The 16,827-nt window shown below is 36.7% G+C and overlaps 2 protein-coding genes across 2 annotated transcripts; both read right to left on the bottom strand.

Annotated features, from left to right (window-relative positions):
• Nucleotides 1–228: 228 nt before the first annotated feature.
• On the bottom strand, nucleotides 229–4,840 carry slc25a55b (solute carrier family 25 member 55b). The gene is made up of 9 exons (XM_077204700.1): nucleotides 4,689–4,840; nucleotides 4,315–4,440; nucleotides 3,939–3,994; nucleotides 3,320–3,410; nucleotides 3,111–3,229; nucleotides 2,714–2,906; nucleotides 1,415–1,569; nucleotides 1,252–1,327; nucleotides 229–1,143 (listed from the first exon to the last, which is right to left on the bottom strand). Exons 1-9 carry the CDS (start codon nucleotides 4,706–4,708, stop codon nucleotides 984–986), a joined length of 996 nt encoding a protein of 331 aa, XP_077060815.1. The 5' UTR covers nucleotides 4,709–4,840; the 3' UTR covers nucleotides 229–983.
• Nucleotides 4,841–9,310: 4,470 nt separating this feature from the next.
• On the bottom strand, nucleotides 9,311–10,808 carry LOC143712671 (thyrotropin subunit beta). The gene is made up of 2 exons (XM_077204606.1): nucleotides 10,493–10,808; nucleotides 9,311–9,776 (listed from the first exon to the last, which is right to left on the bottom strand). Exons 1-2 carry the CDS (start codon nucleotides 10,655–10,657, stop codon nucleotides 9,540–9,542), a joined length of 402 nt encoding a protein of 133 aa, XP_077060721.1. The 5' UTR covers nucleotides 10,658–10,808; the 3' UTR covers nucleotides 9,311–9,539.
• Between the last annotated feature and the right edge of the window lie 6,019 nt (nucleotides 10,809–16,827).

The raw sequence follows: 16,827 nt of genomic DNA, 5'->3' as shown, positions 1-16,827 counted from the left end.
CATTTGCACATATTAACCACAGAATTGGGAACATTGTGGAATTAACAATAAAACACACATTGATTTTAGGTTATGTTCCTTGTGTCAAACCATTGTTCAGTTCCATATTTCTTCTATTTCAATGTGTGAATCCCAAACAAATCCAAATTTCTGAACATGTGAACTGCTTGAAATGGTTCAAGATATGTACAGACCTGTTTAAAGCTCTAATCATGACAATTTAACAAGTTTAGGTTGAACAGAATGTCTTTTAATTCTGTTAATGTAAAACTCACCTCACTTCAGCAGGAATCAAACTTCCCATCTCTGTCTCTTAGAGTCATGTATATTGTATAACAATGTCCTCATAGATATGTCTCCATGCTAATGTCCACATTAATCAGCAGCGCCTCCATAATATTGTGCATATTCAAAACATTACAAGAAAGGTAGGACAGAACTGTTAATGGAGGACATGTGTATAGAAAAAAAAAAGATATTACAAGATTTTCTGGCTCTTTGAGTCCATGAATCATGACTGTACGCTTTCAAATCAACCCTCACTGAGGATAAATCTGACTGTCTCTGACCATACATTTCCAATAGAAAAAGAAACCTAATCATGTGCAATGATATAGCTTCCTGAATAAGCACATTGAATATGCTAAAGATAGCATGTAAAGACATAAAAGTTAACTCATTTAAGCCATTATCAATCTTCTCCAAAAAAACATTTGTTTCAACACACATTCATGGCAACACATAATAATTTGAACAAGATGGCGAAATCATGTTATGTCTTATAACTTTGATCATGTAACCTTCCAGATTACTAAAATAGGTTTATGTTTTTGTATGACCCCGACTTGAACGATACTACCATCTCATATAAAATATTACAAATTGTCACGTGACCAGGTTGGTTTGTTCTCAAACATTTAGTTGCATCATGGCTGCATTGGTCTTTAAAGTTTAATTCAGTTGGTTTCATAGTGTGAAGATGTTTAGACAGAGTAAAGGTTGAATGGGGTTTGTCCTAAGAGGAACTCTCCAACACCGATGAAGTAAACCACTTGAGCAATTCCGAAGAGTGGAGCGATGACTAGCGCCCTGCAGCCGGCACCCTTCAGAAAAGCAGTTGGCCCTTCTTTACGCATTATCTTTCTGTAGGAAGAAAGAGCAGAATCATCATTACAATACAGAAGAGGAACCAAATTGGTTACTAATTCTCTTTCCCAGAATGTCTGGTATCCAAGTTACTGGATACTATACCTGATGCAGTCTAAGACGCCATTGTAGGTGTCTTCGTTGGCACTTTTATTGAGTGACTGGAGCCGGGTTTTCACCACTGGATAGAGATGGATCAACCTTAGTCTTTGCACATACACTAACATCTGCTCATATACATGTTGTTCAGCCAATCTTGAACACTCACCATCACAAGGACTGACTGCCACAGCCGCTGTACATCCAGCCACACAGCCCGAAATAAAAGACCAGTAAAAAGGCACATCGTCACCCTCAGATGTCTTGCCCAGCTGGTTGATGTGGGCAAACAGTGGAAAGTAAATTACAGAGAAGGGGATATCCCTGCAAGAAGAAGACCCAAGGTCTGTTTTAGAGAGATACCTTGTTGGAAGTTCCTTGATCAGTGTCATTTATAGCCCTAACCCCAACCTACCCTGGAAATCTGAGAGGAAGGATAGGCTACTAAGAAAGTTGTTGAAGGCTCTAGCTCTACCATAATTGTTTGATGGCAATGTTGTTCGAGGACAAACGTGTATGTTGATCTAGGGACAAGTTCAACTTGACCAGGGATGTCCAATCCTGCTTTTGGAGGGCCACCTTTCAGCAGAGTTTAGCTCCAGCCCTAAGTAAACACACCTGAACCAGATGACCAAGTTCTTCAGGATCACAACAAAACTTCCAGGCATATGTGTGAAGCCCGGGTCACACCAAAGAACTAGTGGCGATGGAAGCTGACAGTGTTGTCGATTCTCGTCTGCTGTCGTCTCAGCCCAAAAGTTGCCCTTGAACACACCGAAAGGACTAAAGCGTGCCCCTGCGTGTAAGTAAATACTGTATATTTCTACATCAGCTGGTGTCAATAGTCTATATTCGTCATTCAAAAAGGGAAACTGACACTAGGACTGCAGATATACAACCCGTTAACAAAGCAGTCCCAGTTTACCATTTTTAGTACTAATCACTCTGATCATTTTGTTCATTTCACTTGGCTCATGTTGTGCATTTGAATGCTCAGGTAAGATTATGTCAAATTAAAACATCCTTAAGTCTGTCTTTACTTCTTTGTTCCTTTCATCACTTTTGTCTCTGTTCTTGTGCACTGAATCGTTCACTGAACAGCCAATCAGAGTTCTCTCTCTCACTGACGGACCGATGCCAATTCTACATGCTGAATCGGCCCAAAAAACCCTGACCGCAAATGGTGTGGAACAGTGAAAAAAACAAAGCCGACCAACACTCAAAAACAGCCCGACATTGTAACCAACGGCCGACCGTCAGCTTGGTGTGTCCCGGTGTTTAGAGCTAAACTCTAGGAAAGTGGCCCTCTGGTAGCAAGATTGGACACCCCTGTGTTACACCAATATTTATTGTGGCTTTTAGGCTAGTGGTACTGTAATGCTTATTATTTAGGCGTGTGGTCTGTTTGCCCCAACCACAGTTTTGACTGGAGTGGATTGCTCGTTTACATTACAGGATGGAGTCTTACCTCATGAGGGTTGCACCTAGTCCTTTGTAAAGTCCCTGGATGCCCTTTGTGCGAAGCAATTCCTGGGTAATTTGAATGGCCGACACTCTCCTGGTTGAAGACACAGGACCCACACTGTAGGAGCAGTTCAGGACTGGACTGGCCGTTCCAAGTTTCACAGTGTGGAGCATGGGTAACTTCCTCTGCTGAGCCACTGAATGTGGAAAAAACGGCACAGCCGGTCAGATATTTTCCTTCCCAATGCAAGTCTACTAAATCATATAGTGTGTTGGGGAAACATGTTTAGGTACATGAATTACGTGATGAAATATTCTCTGATTTGATGACTGTTAAGGTCATTGAAAATTGTAGATTCATCATGATAGAAGGTGAACCTGGGTCAGTATTTATGCCTCACCAAGTCGTCCTGCATCCTGAAGCTGGATCTTGAGCATTTCCATGGGGGTTGTTACAATAACCTGACACATCCCTGCCCCGCAACCAGCCAGCATTTCCTGAAACACGCTCAGCTTGAGTCTGAAACACAGGTGGGTATCATTCACCCTCTTTTCATGTAACTATTCTTAAGTACAGTGCAATCTCTTGATAGAAGCGGAGGGAACGTACTCTCCCCTACTGAGTCGCTGACGGAAGAAATCATTGGCGGCCAGTTTGATGGCCTTTTCAGGAGTCACCAGTGTCAGGTTGACTGCTGCCCCTGTAGGAAGAAAACTTATGAGTCGATCTATGAAAATATTTACCACTAAAGAGATGTTTTAATTTCGTTGTTCTAAGTATATAATTCCTGCTTCGGATCCTCTTATAAAATATATTGTAAGAGTTGTTTGCAAATACAAAACTTTGCAAACTACAGTAGTCAACATTTGAAGTGGATAAAAAAAGTGAATCAAAGTTGTCCTAAGACAAGAATGGGTGTATAAAAATGCATGTATAACTTTGATGAAAGGTTTTGATCCACTTCAAATGTTTACTACGGTATATCAAACATCTAAAAGTAAGTCACAGTTACTTGTATTTAAACACATGCTGCCAAGACCAACACCCATTACAGCCAAATCATTTTGAGTCATTGCCTCGGGAAGGTTTATGTAAAGGGTATAAAGTGCTGACATGCAAATTATGTTGCTTTATGAAAATGTCCTTATAGTGCTTTAGATTTTAGTAAAAAATGAAGAACAAGAGATTTTCTTTCTTTTAAAAATTCGATCAACTTAAAACTGCTTACCTCTGTACATTCCAAAGTATCCCTCAGATCGAACAGTCTTTATCAGACAGTCCATCCTAATCACAATAAAAATGACCTGTTATTGTCTAATGAGCTATATCACCATTCTGAAACAATAGTGAAGCCTGAATAAGCTTCACGCCTTACACTCACATTGTGTTCTGAGAAAGAAAAACGAGTTTTCCGACCTCCATAACAAGTAATTATCTTACTTTCTCCCAGGAACTCTCTTTCAAAGAAAATGCTTTCTTGTTTAAGGTTGAGTGAACTTGCAATAAGGGTTCGGTGTAGAGTTTAAAGTGGATTGGAAAAGACAAAACACAAATTCCTAAATTAAATTAAACTAAATGTTATAAATGTGGTATGCAAAACATACATGTTTTTGTAGACCCGCTGGCTTCCTCTTTGGTTCTGGAGTCTTGTCTTGGCAAGATCTATGGGGAAAACACAGGTAACACCCACCAGTCCTGCAACTCCACCATTGATGAGCTTGGCAGGGAGGCTTGCGAACAACAGAAGAGATCGAATAAATAAATCAATACCCCCCCAAAAAATCATAGTCATTGTATTCCCGTTCTTCCATTTTACATTTATACAAAATCAAGGAACTTCTTTGAAGGTAAAGATAAATGACAAAGAAGCAAGGCAATGTCAGACTGACACGAGTTCAAATCAACAGGTTCAGACTACTTACAATAATACCGTAGCACCAAAAGGGTTTTTACTGAATGCAGTGGTTGTGTTTCATACCTGATTGGTTGTTGAGCCATGGTGAGAGGTTTGTGGTTTGGTCTGAGGACTGAGGTAGACAGAGGAGCAGTCAGTGTGTAAAGCAGCAGGGAAGGGTTATATACAGAAACCCCTCCTAGGAGTCACTGTGTGTCTCTGCTAGGACTGACTGCACGGCCAATCAGAGGAGCAGGATCTTCTTACAGTAGAAGCATGCAAACAGACACTCACACTACTGCACACACACTTACATACATATTTAAGGATTTTAGGTGAGTACATTTGAGTGCATTCTTAAGTTTTAGAATAAATCTTTGGGGAAAATTTTAATTAAATAAAAATTAAGAATGTTAGATTTCTTCCAAAACATGCTCATACGTGTCCAGAATGTTATACCTGATTGACTCTAATAAAATATTTTAAACATAATTATTTCCTTTCATAATACATAATTTTTTTACTTTTATTGAATAATTTGGGAGAAGTGTCAGTTACATGAAGAACATGTATCGTGTTGATACAGTATTTTGTATACTTCAAATTTTATTGTACTGAAATCTAAAAAAATTAATATATTTAATTTTGATTTTGAAAATTGATTTACATCAAATTCACTTTTAATAGTTCACATGATTGTGGATTTCTACTATCCACTGTAAAAAAAATGTTGTAAATAAAAATGATTAGAGTACATTTTACAAGAGTAAGCTTTTCTCTGGCAGGTTTAATTTTTGTGAAACTACTATTATTTTTTGATTGAAAATTGTTCCAATTTTTGAGTGAAAATTGTTCCAATTTTATTTTCATCGTTGTTGCCTTATCTGGAAGCACTGAAGTGTGCAAAAGAAGTGTGCTTAATGAATGTGCACTTGTAGTGTACAGTACGTCAAATCTTAAAAGTAAAAATTGTGTTTGCAGATGATATAATATTAAAATTTAAGACCATTTAAAGAAAGTACACTTTCATAACTATATTTCTTAACACACTTAAGTGCAAAAAAATTGGGTAACAATAAGGTTCATTAGTTAACATTAGTTAATGTATTAACTAACATGATCTAACCATGAGTAATACATTTGTTACTGTATGTGTTTAACTTTGTTAATGTTAGTTAATAAAAATAAAGCTGTTAATCGTTTGTTAATGTTAGTTCACAGTGCATTAACCAATGTTAACAATATTGTAATAAAGTATTAGTAAATGTTGAAATTAACATTAACAAAGATGAATAAATCCTGTATAAGTGCAATCATCATTATACGCTCACTAATATAGTTAACTAATGTTAACTAATGAACCTTATTGTAACGTGTAAAATTTGTAATTAAGTTTTACTTAGAGTAAAACAAAGTAATGACAATGGTACGGAAACATATGAACAGAGACACCAAGAAAAAAAGCCGTTCATTGTATTTGATCGTCAAATTTTCTGATCTCTGGTTAGCAAAGTAGACCCTATCAAATCTGACATTCGTAGACATTAATATGTAATCCATATAATCAATAATATAATTACAAGTAATAATCATATCACCCACCTCAAGAAATAATGTTTATAAAAATAATAAGTATTTTTCCCCTTTTTGCATTTGAAGAGTGTGACATACAGTTAACTCTGTGTTTGTAATATGTGATGTTGTACTTGTCTGGATTTATTCATTGTGCAGGATCAGTACAGAAGACTTATTGGAGATACGGTACAAGCTGTGTGGAATCACAACCCCATATTGATGAGGTGATTGTTCTGGAATATCAGTCTCAGACAGATGGTTAGCAGAAATAAGGATAGACTTTATTACAGCAGATGAGCAGATGGAAAGCAGATAGTTAACAGGTAAATCACGACTGAAGACGCTTGAGACACGAGGAAGTAGAAACAATCGTAGAAGAGACTCTGGCGCTAGGAAAGCCGGTGAATAGTCTTTTCTTTAAACTAGACCAGATGACGTCGGTGACCGAGGTGTGTGTTTATATGTGTGTGTTAATGAAGTGATGATCAGTGGCAGGTGCGGCTGAATGAGTGCAGGTGAGAACCATGAGGGGATGCTGGGAAATGTAGTTCAGAGTGTGAATGAGGGAGTGTAGCAGTGAAGTTATGTCATTACTGCTTGCCCAGCCATCACACACTATAAGCTAAAGCACTGCGATCAAGTCTTTTTAAATGCTTTGGATGACCTTTTCCATTTGCAAGAAATAAATTCCACTGACAGATCCCCGTCTAAACATCCTATATTTACAGGTAACAGACCAAAGGAAGAGGGAAGCAGCATTACTGTGCCAGTCGTAGTAAATACAGGAAAATCCTTCTTAACTTGCATTGGTCTTGGGATATTTATCTATAACAGTAGGACTAAACACATTTATTAAAGTTTTTTATTTTTATTTTTTTAAAGCCCAGTGTCAGTGAAGACGACGGATGATGGAGGATGTGAATCCTGGTGTTGGTGGAAAATGTGATGTAATATCTGCCAGTTTTCTACTAGGACGTTGGTTAGTTTACACACACCGTGCAGAATCTGCAAAATGTTGATAATGTTAACAAAATAAGAGAGATCATTAAAATGAAACCCATTCAAAAGTTTACATAGATTTGATTCTTAAAAACTGTGTGTGGTTAACTGGATCATTCTTTTTGTTTAGTGATGAGTCATTTGTTCATCTTGAGCAGTTTAAATGTTCAGAAAAGCACGTTCTCAGTTTTCCGGCATCTTCTGCATACTTCTCAGAGAAACTGTGTGATTTTGAGATCCATCTTTTCACACTGAATTAAACTGATGGACTCCTGATGCACTTATTCTTATGTATTACTAAAAAAGCTTGTCACAAGCTGTTCTGTTTCTTTGGAGTTCTCTAGTTTGACATGGTAAACATGCGCTTATCTCAGGAGCGTTTGTGGTAAAATGTTTCGTTTGTCGAACTTACATTCAATGTAACGCTAGAGTAAGATTTGTGACCAAGAAACCTTTCTGCTGAGTAATGTTTGAGAGCTTCTAAGTCATGCATTTTAGTAGCACCTTACACAATAAGGTCTCGTTTGCTAACATTAGATAATGTGTTAACCAACGTGAACTAATAATAAGCAATACATATGTTACAGTATTTATTAATCTTTGTTAACTTTAGTTAATAGAAAACAATCGTTCATTGCTTGTTCATGTTAGTTCACAGTGCATTAACTAATGTTAACAAATACAACTTTTGATTTCAATAATTCATTAGTAAATATTAATGAAATAAACATTAACTAAAATTTAAAAATTCTAGTGTGTTTAATTAAAATACCCTTTAATAGATTTTTGAAATACATTTTAAATATACTTAATTGCATATTCACTATTGCATTATTACACTACAATGTAATTACAAATATCTTTAATTAAATAATAGTGTAAATTAACCAACATTAAAGTGTATTTTAGTTCACATGAATTGCTTGTTCGGAAGTACTTTAACCATATTTAACCAAACTTTAACCAAAGACAATGGAAGTAATTAGGAAATTACATATACAAGTCCCACTTAAGTTGGTTAAAAAAATCACTCTTAAGTTCAATTAATTACATTTAATATTAATTGAAACTATAATACATGTGAATCCAATTACAAATAGGCCTAATATGCATTTGATTTCGGCTTTCAAAAACATTCACAATTCAAGTGTATTATGTTAAAGTACATTACTCGCGTAATAAGTACACTTTATAAAAGTACTTATTTTTCACAAGGGAAACATTTTTGTTTCAGTTAAGTTCACTACTTTTAAAGGAACAGTGAACATGAAATACTTGAAAAAGCAACAGGCAACTTTATAAAATGAATTAATTTATAATGGCATATTTAAACTAGTTTTTGTACTTTTATAAATGTTGACTGAAGTAACGTATTTATTTAACTTTAACCAAATTACAATATTAGTTTAATTATATATTTTGTTAATTAAATACATTTATAAATCATGATGATTAAAATCAGTATGGCAAGATGGAGAAATTAAGTGCAATCCCTGACATGCAAAACTGTATATAAAACTCCTTAACAGAAATACATTTTCCCTTTTAATGTGCGAATTCTTGACTTTAATGTCAAACCGTTAATCGATGCAACATGCAAACAAAAGTGATTTTGCACAAAATCGCTGTTGTTTGTTAGATGACTATTTAAAAAATGACAATGGTAGTTTTGCTTGCTCCTCTTTGGTTATCATTTTATGAATTTTTTGGATTTTTCCATGAATTCACCAAAGAATCTTTAAACGTCTTCTTTCTCTTTTGTTAAACACTCTAGATAAATAAATAAAAAAGTATATATAAAAACAATAAAGGTATGACAAAAACAGGGGTGTTTTCACTGAAAAAAAAACTCTAAACTGAAAAATAAACTTCACTTGATGTTTCATACTGTTATGACCATACATTTAATTAGCTTTTTTTTATTATTAGTATCTGTTCTGATTTATAGTTATAGCCTATGGGGATGGTTACATCGATTGTAAAACCAAAAATCACACGAATCCCAAATTTGCTTGCAATTTTCATAAAATGGCAATATCAGACCAAATTTGATCATTGGTTTATTTTTCAGTTTCCACAACATTATTTATACACTTTGCTGATTCCATTATAAAACGGATTTGGTTGTTTAAAAAAAAAGCAGTGAATGATATTAGGAGTTACAGTAAATGAGACCTAGAGACTGGTTAATGCAGATATTTACAGTGAAAAAGCTGCGGGCAGGAGAAGCTTCTGTCACCTGCAATATTCACTCATTTATCAAAACGTCATAGCTGAAATGTATATATATAAATATTCAAAAACACTTTCTAGCAGAGCACAGAAAAGGTTATCAGAAGAAACGGTCCTCGTTCTTCATCCTCAGACTCGCAGGTGCTCGGGACATTTGCTGGGAATGTGACGTGGCTTGTCGACGCACTCGTTCTTGGCAGTGTTGCATTTTGTGCAGCGGCACCGGTTTGCCACCGGGTAAAAGAAGAGGGGGTCGATGTGGACGGGACAGCCGGGCATCCTGGCAGAATCATAGACCACAGAACGATGCATGCATCCTCTCTGAATCAGGAAACGCTTGCCCACAAATCCTCTCACGTTCGTGTCCTGTCACATACACAATACACAACACACCGGACATTATTATTATCTCGTTTCACGGGATATATTATGTAGTATTTCAGAGACTTTGATTCATGCTGATTTCTCAGGGCCAAATTGATTCAGGACCTGATTTATTTCACAAGCAACATTTTAGAAATATAACTAATGAGAGACAATTGTTCATAATGTCTATATGCAGTGTGTGTTATGACCCCAAAACAAGTCATTTATGAGTAATATTCTCAGTAACACTTTAGTTTAGGGTCCAATTCTCACTAATAACTAGTTGCCTTATTAGCATGCATATTACTAGAATATTGGCTGTATGTACTTATTCTGCATGACCATATTCTACATCCCTTAATCACACAATACCTAAACTTACTAACTATTGAGTGAGAATTGGACCCTAATCTAATGTAAAGTGTGACCATATGTATCTATTTTTATTTTTATCTCTTTTAAGCGCACGATGCAAACACAAAAAGCATACATTAAACAGAGCTATTTTCATATAAAATGATATGAATAAGATATTAGTTGTTTGTTTGATTCAATGATTTAAATATATTCAATATTAAATTCAATATGTTCCAAAATAACAATGATTTCTGAATATTTTGAGAGAGCTCTTTATGGTAAAAAATGGTCATGAAACCGGTGTGTTTTCTTTCTCATATCTTTTGAGATGTCCGTGGATGTGTGTGTTGTTACTGTACCTGTGTGAAGCACATTCCGCTGCACATGGTGGTGTTGACGGCCATGCAGTGACCGCACTCGTGTCTCTCCACGTACAGCGTGTAGTTCTTCAGAGAGCAGGCCAGGAGAACATCTCCTGCCATCAGGAAAAGCAGACTGCAGAAAAACAACATCCTCATCTTCATCCAGCACCTGTCCGAAATACAAAACCAGCTCAACACAGTGTTCTGATCAATGCTGTTGAGAATCCTTCATATAAAAAGGGTAAAAATGAAACAAAAAGTCCTCCTTTCACTCAAATTTTGTTTTTAGTCAGAGTTCCTCGTTTGCTTTTTAGACTCACACTAATCCCAAATGTTGTTGTGTGCCTTTTATCTGGCTCTGCAGGGAGGGAGGGTCCTCCACAAATCAACGTGACACCCGGGTGAACGTCCACCCACTGCCCCGCTCCAGCGGCTCCTCATGTAACAACTAGTGTTCGCTGGAATTGCTAATCAGGCAATCAAGGAAAACATCTTGCATTTTATTTCAGGTGCCCTCATTTATGTAGCAACATGACTTAACAATTTGATTAGATACTGGAAATACAAAAAAAAAAAAAAGAACAGTTTATAATCTCCCTTTATAAGTATGGTTAATGTGAAAAGTAGATGACAAAAACACATCAACATTAAGCATTGATATACATATATATAGATGGATGGATGGATGATGAAAACAGCGCATTAATATAGAATGGTGATTAAACTGACTGTGACATCACTGTAAAAAATGAGATGATCAATACGTTATGACAACATGTGGTTTTACATTTACATCAAAATAAGTTTAGCAATTTTCAACTTTTTTTACGTTATTCAAGATTCAACTTATTTTTTTAAGTCGTTTTTTTTTTTAATGTAATTTAAGTTGAAATGACTCAAACATCCAAGTTGTTGCATTCAAAAATAGTGTTCCTGTGCATTCAACAGGTTTAGTGCACACATTCCAGCCAATCAGAGTATTTAGACAGACCATGGAATAAATCAATTATTTTATTGTTTAAAACTATTTTATTCAAAGTCAAAATATGATTTGATAAGACTGTACATTGTCTAGATATTAGACACTGGCAAACAACATTTTTAATAGCTTTGGAAATAGCTTCTTTGGATGACATCTGCACAATTACACCTTTTACATTGTGTGTTTGCTGAGCTTCCCGTTCGAACAGTTTTCTGTCTATATCGAACTGATCGTCTTTATGCTGGTTTTGATCAATTGTCTTCATGTTGCAGTGTCCCAGTTCTGCTGGGTAAATGTGTCTGTGCAGAGACGGAGACAGCGGCTGTTCAACGTGTTGCGTCATTCACCTGGACAGTGTCTTCCATGTCTAATCCTCAGTAAAGCTCCGGACATGTGCCGGCTTCAACATGCTTCCAAACTGCAGCTATAGCAACAGCGACTGCTGCTCCACGTCTCAGAACTTAGTCTCAAAGGTGAAAAAAAGACTTTCAAAGAGTTTCATTATATTTTCACAGTCAAACATAGAGAGTAGGCTAATACAAAAATGTTAAAAATGTTACCTCATTAAACATGTTGTATGCTTTACAGATAAATAAATACTGGGTTTATTCAAAACAAAAAAAATATTGTGGTAACACTTTATTTTACGGTGTCATTGTTATATGTTTTTCATGTAGTTACTGTAGTAATAACTATAAATTATGCATAATTACATGCAACTAACCCTCAATCAAACCCCAACCTTAACTCTATAAGTACATGTAGTTAATTAATATTACTCAGTACTTACATGTATAATTACACTGTAATAAGGACACGAGTGTCAATCAATATTACTCATTGAATTATTTATATGACAGAATACTCAAAACTACATTAGCTTACCCTAAAAAAGTCCTGCACATCCATTTTACAGTATTTCTGGATGTACATTTAACAACTATTAAACATTATATCATGTTAACCGACATTATCATAATGTTTGTATTATATTAAATGTGTCTTTAAAGGCCTTAAATGTGAACTTAAGGTTACTGAAACCGCACAAATATCTTTTTAGTTTGAATTAGGTCAGAGGAAAAAATTTTAAAATGCATGTGTTGTAAAATAATGTGTTGATTTTGAAATTGGTATTATTAATTTCTAAAAAGTAAAATGTTTGTGTGTAGTGTAGGCTACAGTCAGGTTGATTTATAAATGAATCAGTCAGGTTAAATGTATATTTAATAAATAGAAAAAGATAATAATCCCACAAACCATTTAGCACTTAAATGAACCCTGGTTCTCCTGTCATTAGATCTGTACATGTTTTCATTACATAATTCATCGTGACACCTGAAAGGAAACATGTTAAACTCAATCGGTCGAACGATCAGACTTGTGATGTATATAAATGGGTAAGATGCAGCAGAATAATGATGAATTCAGCATTTTATAATGTTTTGTTCAGGTTGTTCTTTTTTATTACACTCATTTAAATATGTAATATGTATAAAATACACATTGCAATATAATTCTCAAAAATCATTTAATAGCCTAAAAAAATCTAAATATTAAAGTATGAGGTTAATATTCTTGTGACTTATTTATTAATTTGATTAGAATTTCAAAAATCTGCACTGAAAAATATTCAGTTTGGGTAGAAAACACAATAAAATTTCTTAGCAAAATAAATCAAAATAAAAGCGTTTTTTTTTTTTCACTCGATCTGGCACTTTAAACATTGTGTAAAAAACAGGCATTAAAATCAGAATAAGAATTATAACCATAATAGTAGTAGTGGTTTATTTTTTTGTTTTGGAAATTATAGTTCCTAATCCCAAATGAAGTTCAGTCTCTTATATCAATACAGCTCTCCATCAATCAGTTGACCTACCTGCAAAGAAACCTTCAAATATATATATTAAAAAAGGAAGACAGTTTAATTCACTTGTTCAGGTCAACCGAGCAATAATACTTGACAGAACGCAGGAGAAAAAAAAGCCTCAGAATGGGGTGATGTGTGAGTTTGTCTTGACCCCAGTATTGACTCCAGGTGACTGTAACTGAATCAGTCTATGTTTAGTGCACTGTCAGCCTCAATAATTACACTTTCGGGGTTAGCGAAGTTTATATAATTAGGATGATATTTGAGCCCTTTATAATCTAAAGATTATCTAGGGCGCACAGAGGATTCCAGGAGGACAATATATGGTTGTGCAATCAGTTACATTCACAGTGTCTCGCCAGCAAGCCGACCTGGTCACGTTGAACATGGGACATATAAGTTAACGCTAGAGGGCAACGTGATACATGCTGGTTGCTCCAGGAAAAACTAGGTCACGGGGATACATGACCCATCCCTATTTTTTGTGATGTCTCCTCAGCCATATCTTCTGAGGGATAGCTGAGATAGGAGCCTGTTTCAGCCAAGGTCAGAGGTCAAAGGTGAATGTGGAGTTTTATTTCAGATTTAATACCTATATATAAAACACTATATTGCCAAAAGTTTTGGGATATTGTCACTAAATTGCCAAATGTTTATGCCTTTACATGCACATGACCTTTAATGACATCCCAATCTTAATCCGTATGGTTAAATATGGGGTTGCCCCACCCTTTGCAGCTATAACAGCCCTCAACTCTTCTGGAAGGGCATTTGTGTGTTTATGGGAATGTGTGTTTATGGGAATTTATGGGCATTTGTGTTTATGGGAATTTTTAACCATTCTTCTAGAAGTGCATATGTGGTCAGGCACAGATGTTGGGCGAGATGAGGTCAGGACTCTGTACAGGCCAGTCAAGTTCCTCGCTCATCCATGTCTTGCTTTGTGCACTGGTGCGCAGTCATGTTGGAACAGGAAGGGGCCCTCCCCAAACTGTTCTAGTTGGGAGCATGAAATTGTCCAAAATGTCTTGGTATGCTGAAGTATTAAGAGTTCCTTTCACTGGAACAAAGTGGCCAAGCCCAACCCCTGAAAAACAACCCCACACCATAATCCCCCCTCCACCAAACTTTACACTTGGCACAATGCAGTCAGGCATGTTCCATTCTCCTTGTAACCGCCAAACCCAGACTCGTCCATCGGATTGCCAGACAGAGAAGCGTGATTCGTCACTCCAGAGAACACGTCTCCACTGCTCTAGAGTCCAGTGGTGGCGTGCTTTACACCACGGCATTCAACGCTTTGCATTGTACTTGGCCATGTGAGGCTTGGATGTAGCTGCTCGGCAATGGAAAACCATTCCATGGAGCTCTCTATGCTCTGTTCTTGATCTAATCTGAAGACCACACAAAGCTTAGAGTTCTGTAGCTATTGACTCTGCAGAAAGTTGGCGACTTCTGCACACTGTACGCCTCAGCATGAGCTGACCCTGCTCTGTGATTTTACGTGGCCTACCACTTCGTGGCTGAGCTGCTGTTGTTCCCAATTGCTTCCACTTTGTTATAATACCACTAACAGCTGACAGTGGGATGCAGATGGGAACAGTTTTAGTGATGAAGAAATTGCACAAAGGGACTTGTGTACAGGTGTCAACCTATCACGGTTCCACGCTTGAATTCACTGAGCTCCTGAGAGCTACCCATTCTTTCACAAATGTTTATAGAAGCAGTTTGTATGCCTAGGTGTTGGATTTTATACAACTGTGGCCATGGAAGGGATTGGAACACCTGAATTCAATGATTCAATAGTTTTGACAATATAGTGAATATATATATATATTAGTGCTGTGCGTTAAACGCGTTATTAACGGCGTTAACGCAAACACATTTTAACGGCGTCAATTTTTTTATCGCGAGATTAACGCTCTTTTTGCCCTAGCAAACTTGTATTTTTTTCACATTCTGTTGCAACAACTAGTAACGTTAGAAAAACTACAACATCACACCGGATAGCTAGACCGGAAACAAAAGAACAGGCACGGCGCACGTACTTGTTTGGGCTTGCGCGCCGGCCAAAGAGTAGTAGGCTAACGTTACGTTTTGAGTGGATGGAGCGAGCGCGAGACGCCGATCTAGAGACGTGCACGCTCAACGCAATAGAGTGCGGCGCGGGACTAGATTTGATGGCCGAGTGCGAGGGTGGGCTCGAGCGGTAATGCACTCACTCTGTGTGCGGATACGGGAGCATAAAACGATTCGCGGGACTCCCGCAAACTAGAAATATCTATGAATAAAACATAAAAACTAATAATTTTTTATTCATATGTTGCAGAAAAGCAACAAGAACAACTAAAACAAAATAGAAACGATTTACAGGCCAGAGTTTCTTTTTATAACATGTTTGCAGCGTTGAGGGATGTAGCCAATCACAGACATATGTGTTGATTTCTTGAACGCAATGGCCAATCAGAAGCATTTAAAATAGACTCCCCTCACCGCTCAAAGCAGACTTTTTGTTCAGTGCTGAATTCTGTATGCTGGCAAATCCTCAAATTATAACAAACAAAGTGTATATATTATGGAAGATGCATTGTGCAGTCAGCTTCATTGATAATAACAGATGTGTGAGATTGCGATGAACTGATGTCAGCTTTTTAGGAATTATAAAGAGAGCGCACTTTGCTCGCATTCAGTCATGCCAAACCATGCACTCAGTAGCCTGCTTGCTTTTATGTTATAACAGTGGTTTGTGTGTTAATGCTTTAATAACAAATAATTTATCAGGAGCATTTATGCTGATGTGTATGGTGGCGACACGTAGGCGAAAGTATTTGGAGGTAGCCTACAAAAAAAAGAGTATTTGCGGGCGGGAGCGGGACAAAAATGTTGCGGGCGGGAGAAAGTAACATAGAAAGTAGTTGAGAACGTCAGTTATAACGACCCACCCACATATTAAAAAAATGGACAGGTTTAAATCGGGCTCGGGCTCATAATTACAGTTTATGTGTCGGGCCGGGCCGGGCTCGGACACAATGCGCACGGGCTCGGGTCGGGCTTGATTTTTTGGGCCCGATCTAAGCTCTACAATGGATGACTTCAGACAGAAACACAGGGATACCACAGCTAAGAACAAACTTACTGCTGATCCACTTTTCCATGTTGATAAGAGCATTAAAATTAGAAAAAATAATGAGACAAATAGAAATCAAGGGACATTTAGAATAGATAAAAATGTGCGATTAATCGCGAGTTAACTATGGCATTAATGCGATTAATCGCGATTAAATATTTTAATCGTTTGACAGCACTAATATATATATATATATATATATGTGTGTGTGTGTGTGTGTGTGTGTGTATATATACACTCACCTAAAGGATTCAATTTCTCATTAATGCAATTATCTAATCAGTTGCTTCAATGCATTTAGGGGTGTGGTCCTGGTCAAGACAATCTCCTGAACTCCAAACTGAATGTCAGAATGG

Source organism: Siphateles boraxobius, unplaced genomic scaffold, assembly GCF_051911475.1.
Source record: "Siphateles boraxobius isolate OS27281-9 unplaced genomic scaffold, OSU_SipBor_1 50, whole genome shotgun sequence".
Classification (NCBI taxonomy): domain Eukaryota; kingdom Metazoa; phylum Chordata; class Actinopteri; order Cypriniformes; family Leuciscidae; genus Siphateles; species Siphateles boraxobius.
Note: the sequence above shows the minus strand (reverse complement) of the source record. Positions and strands in the feature narration are given on the sequence as shown.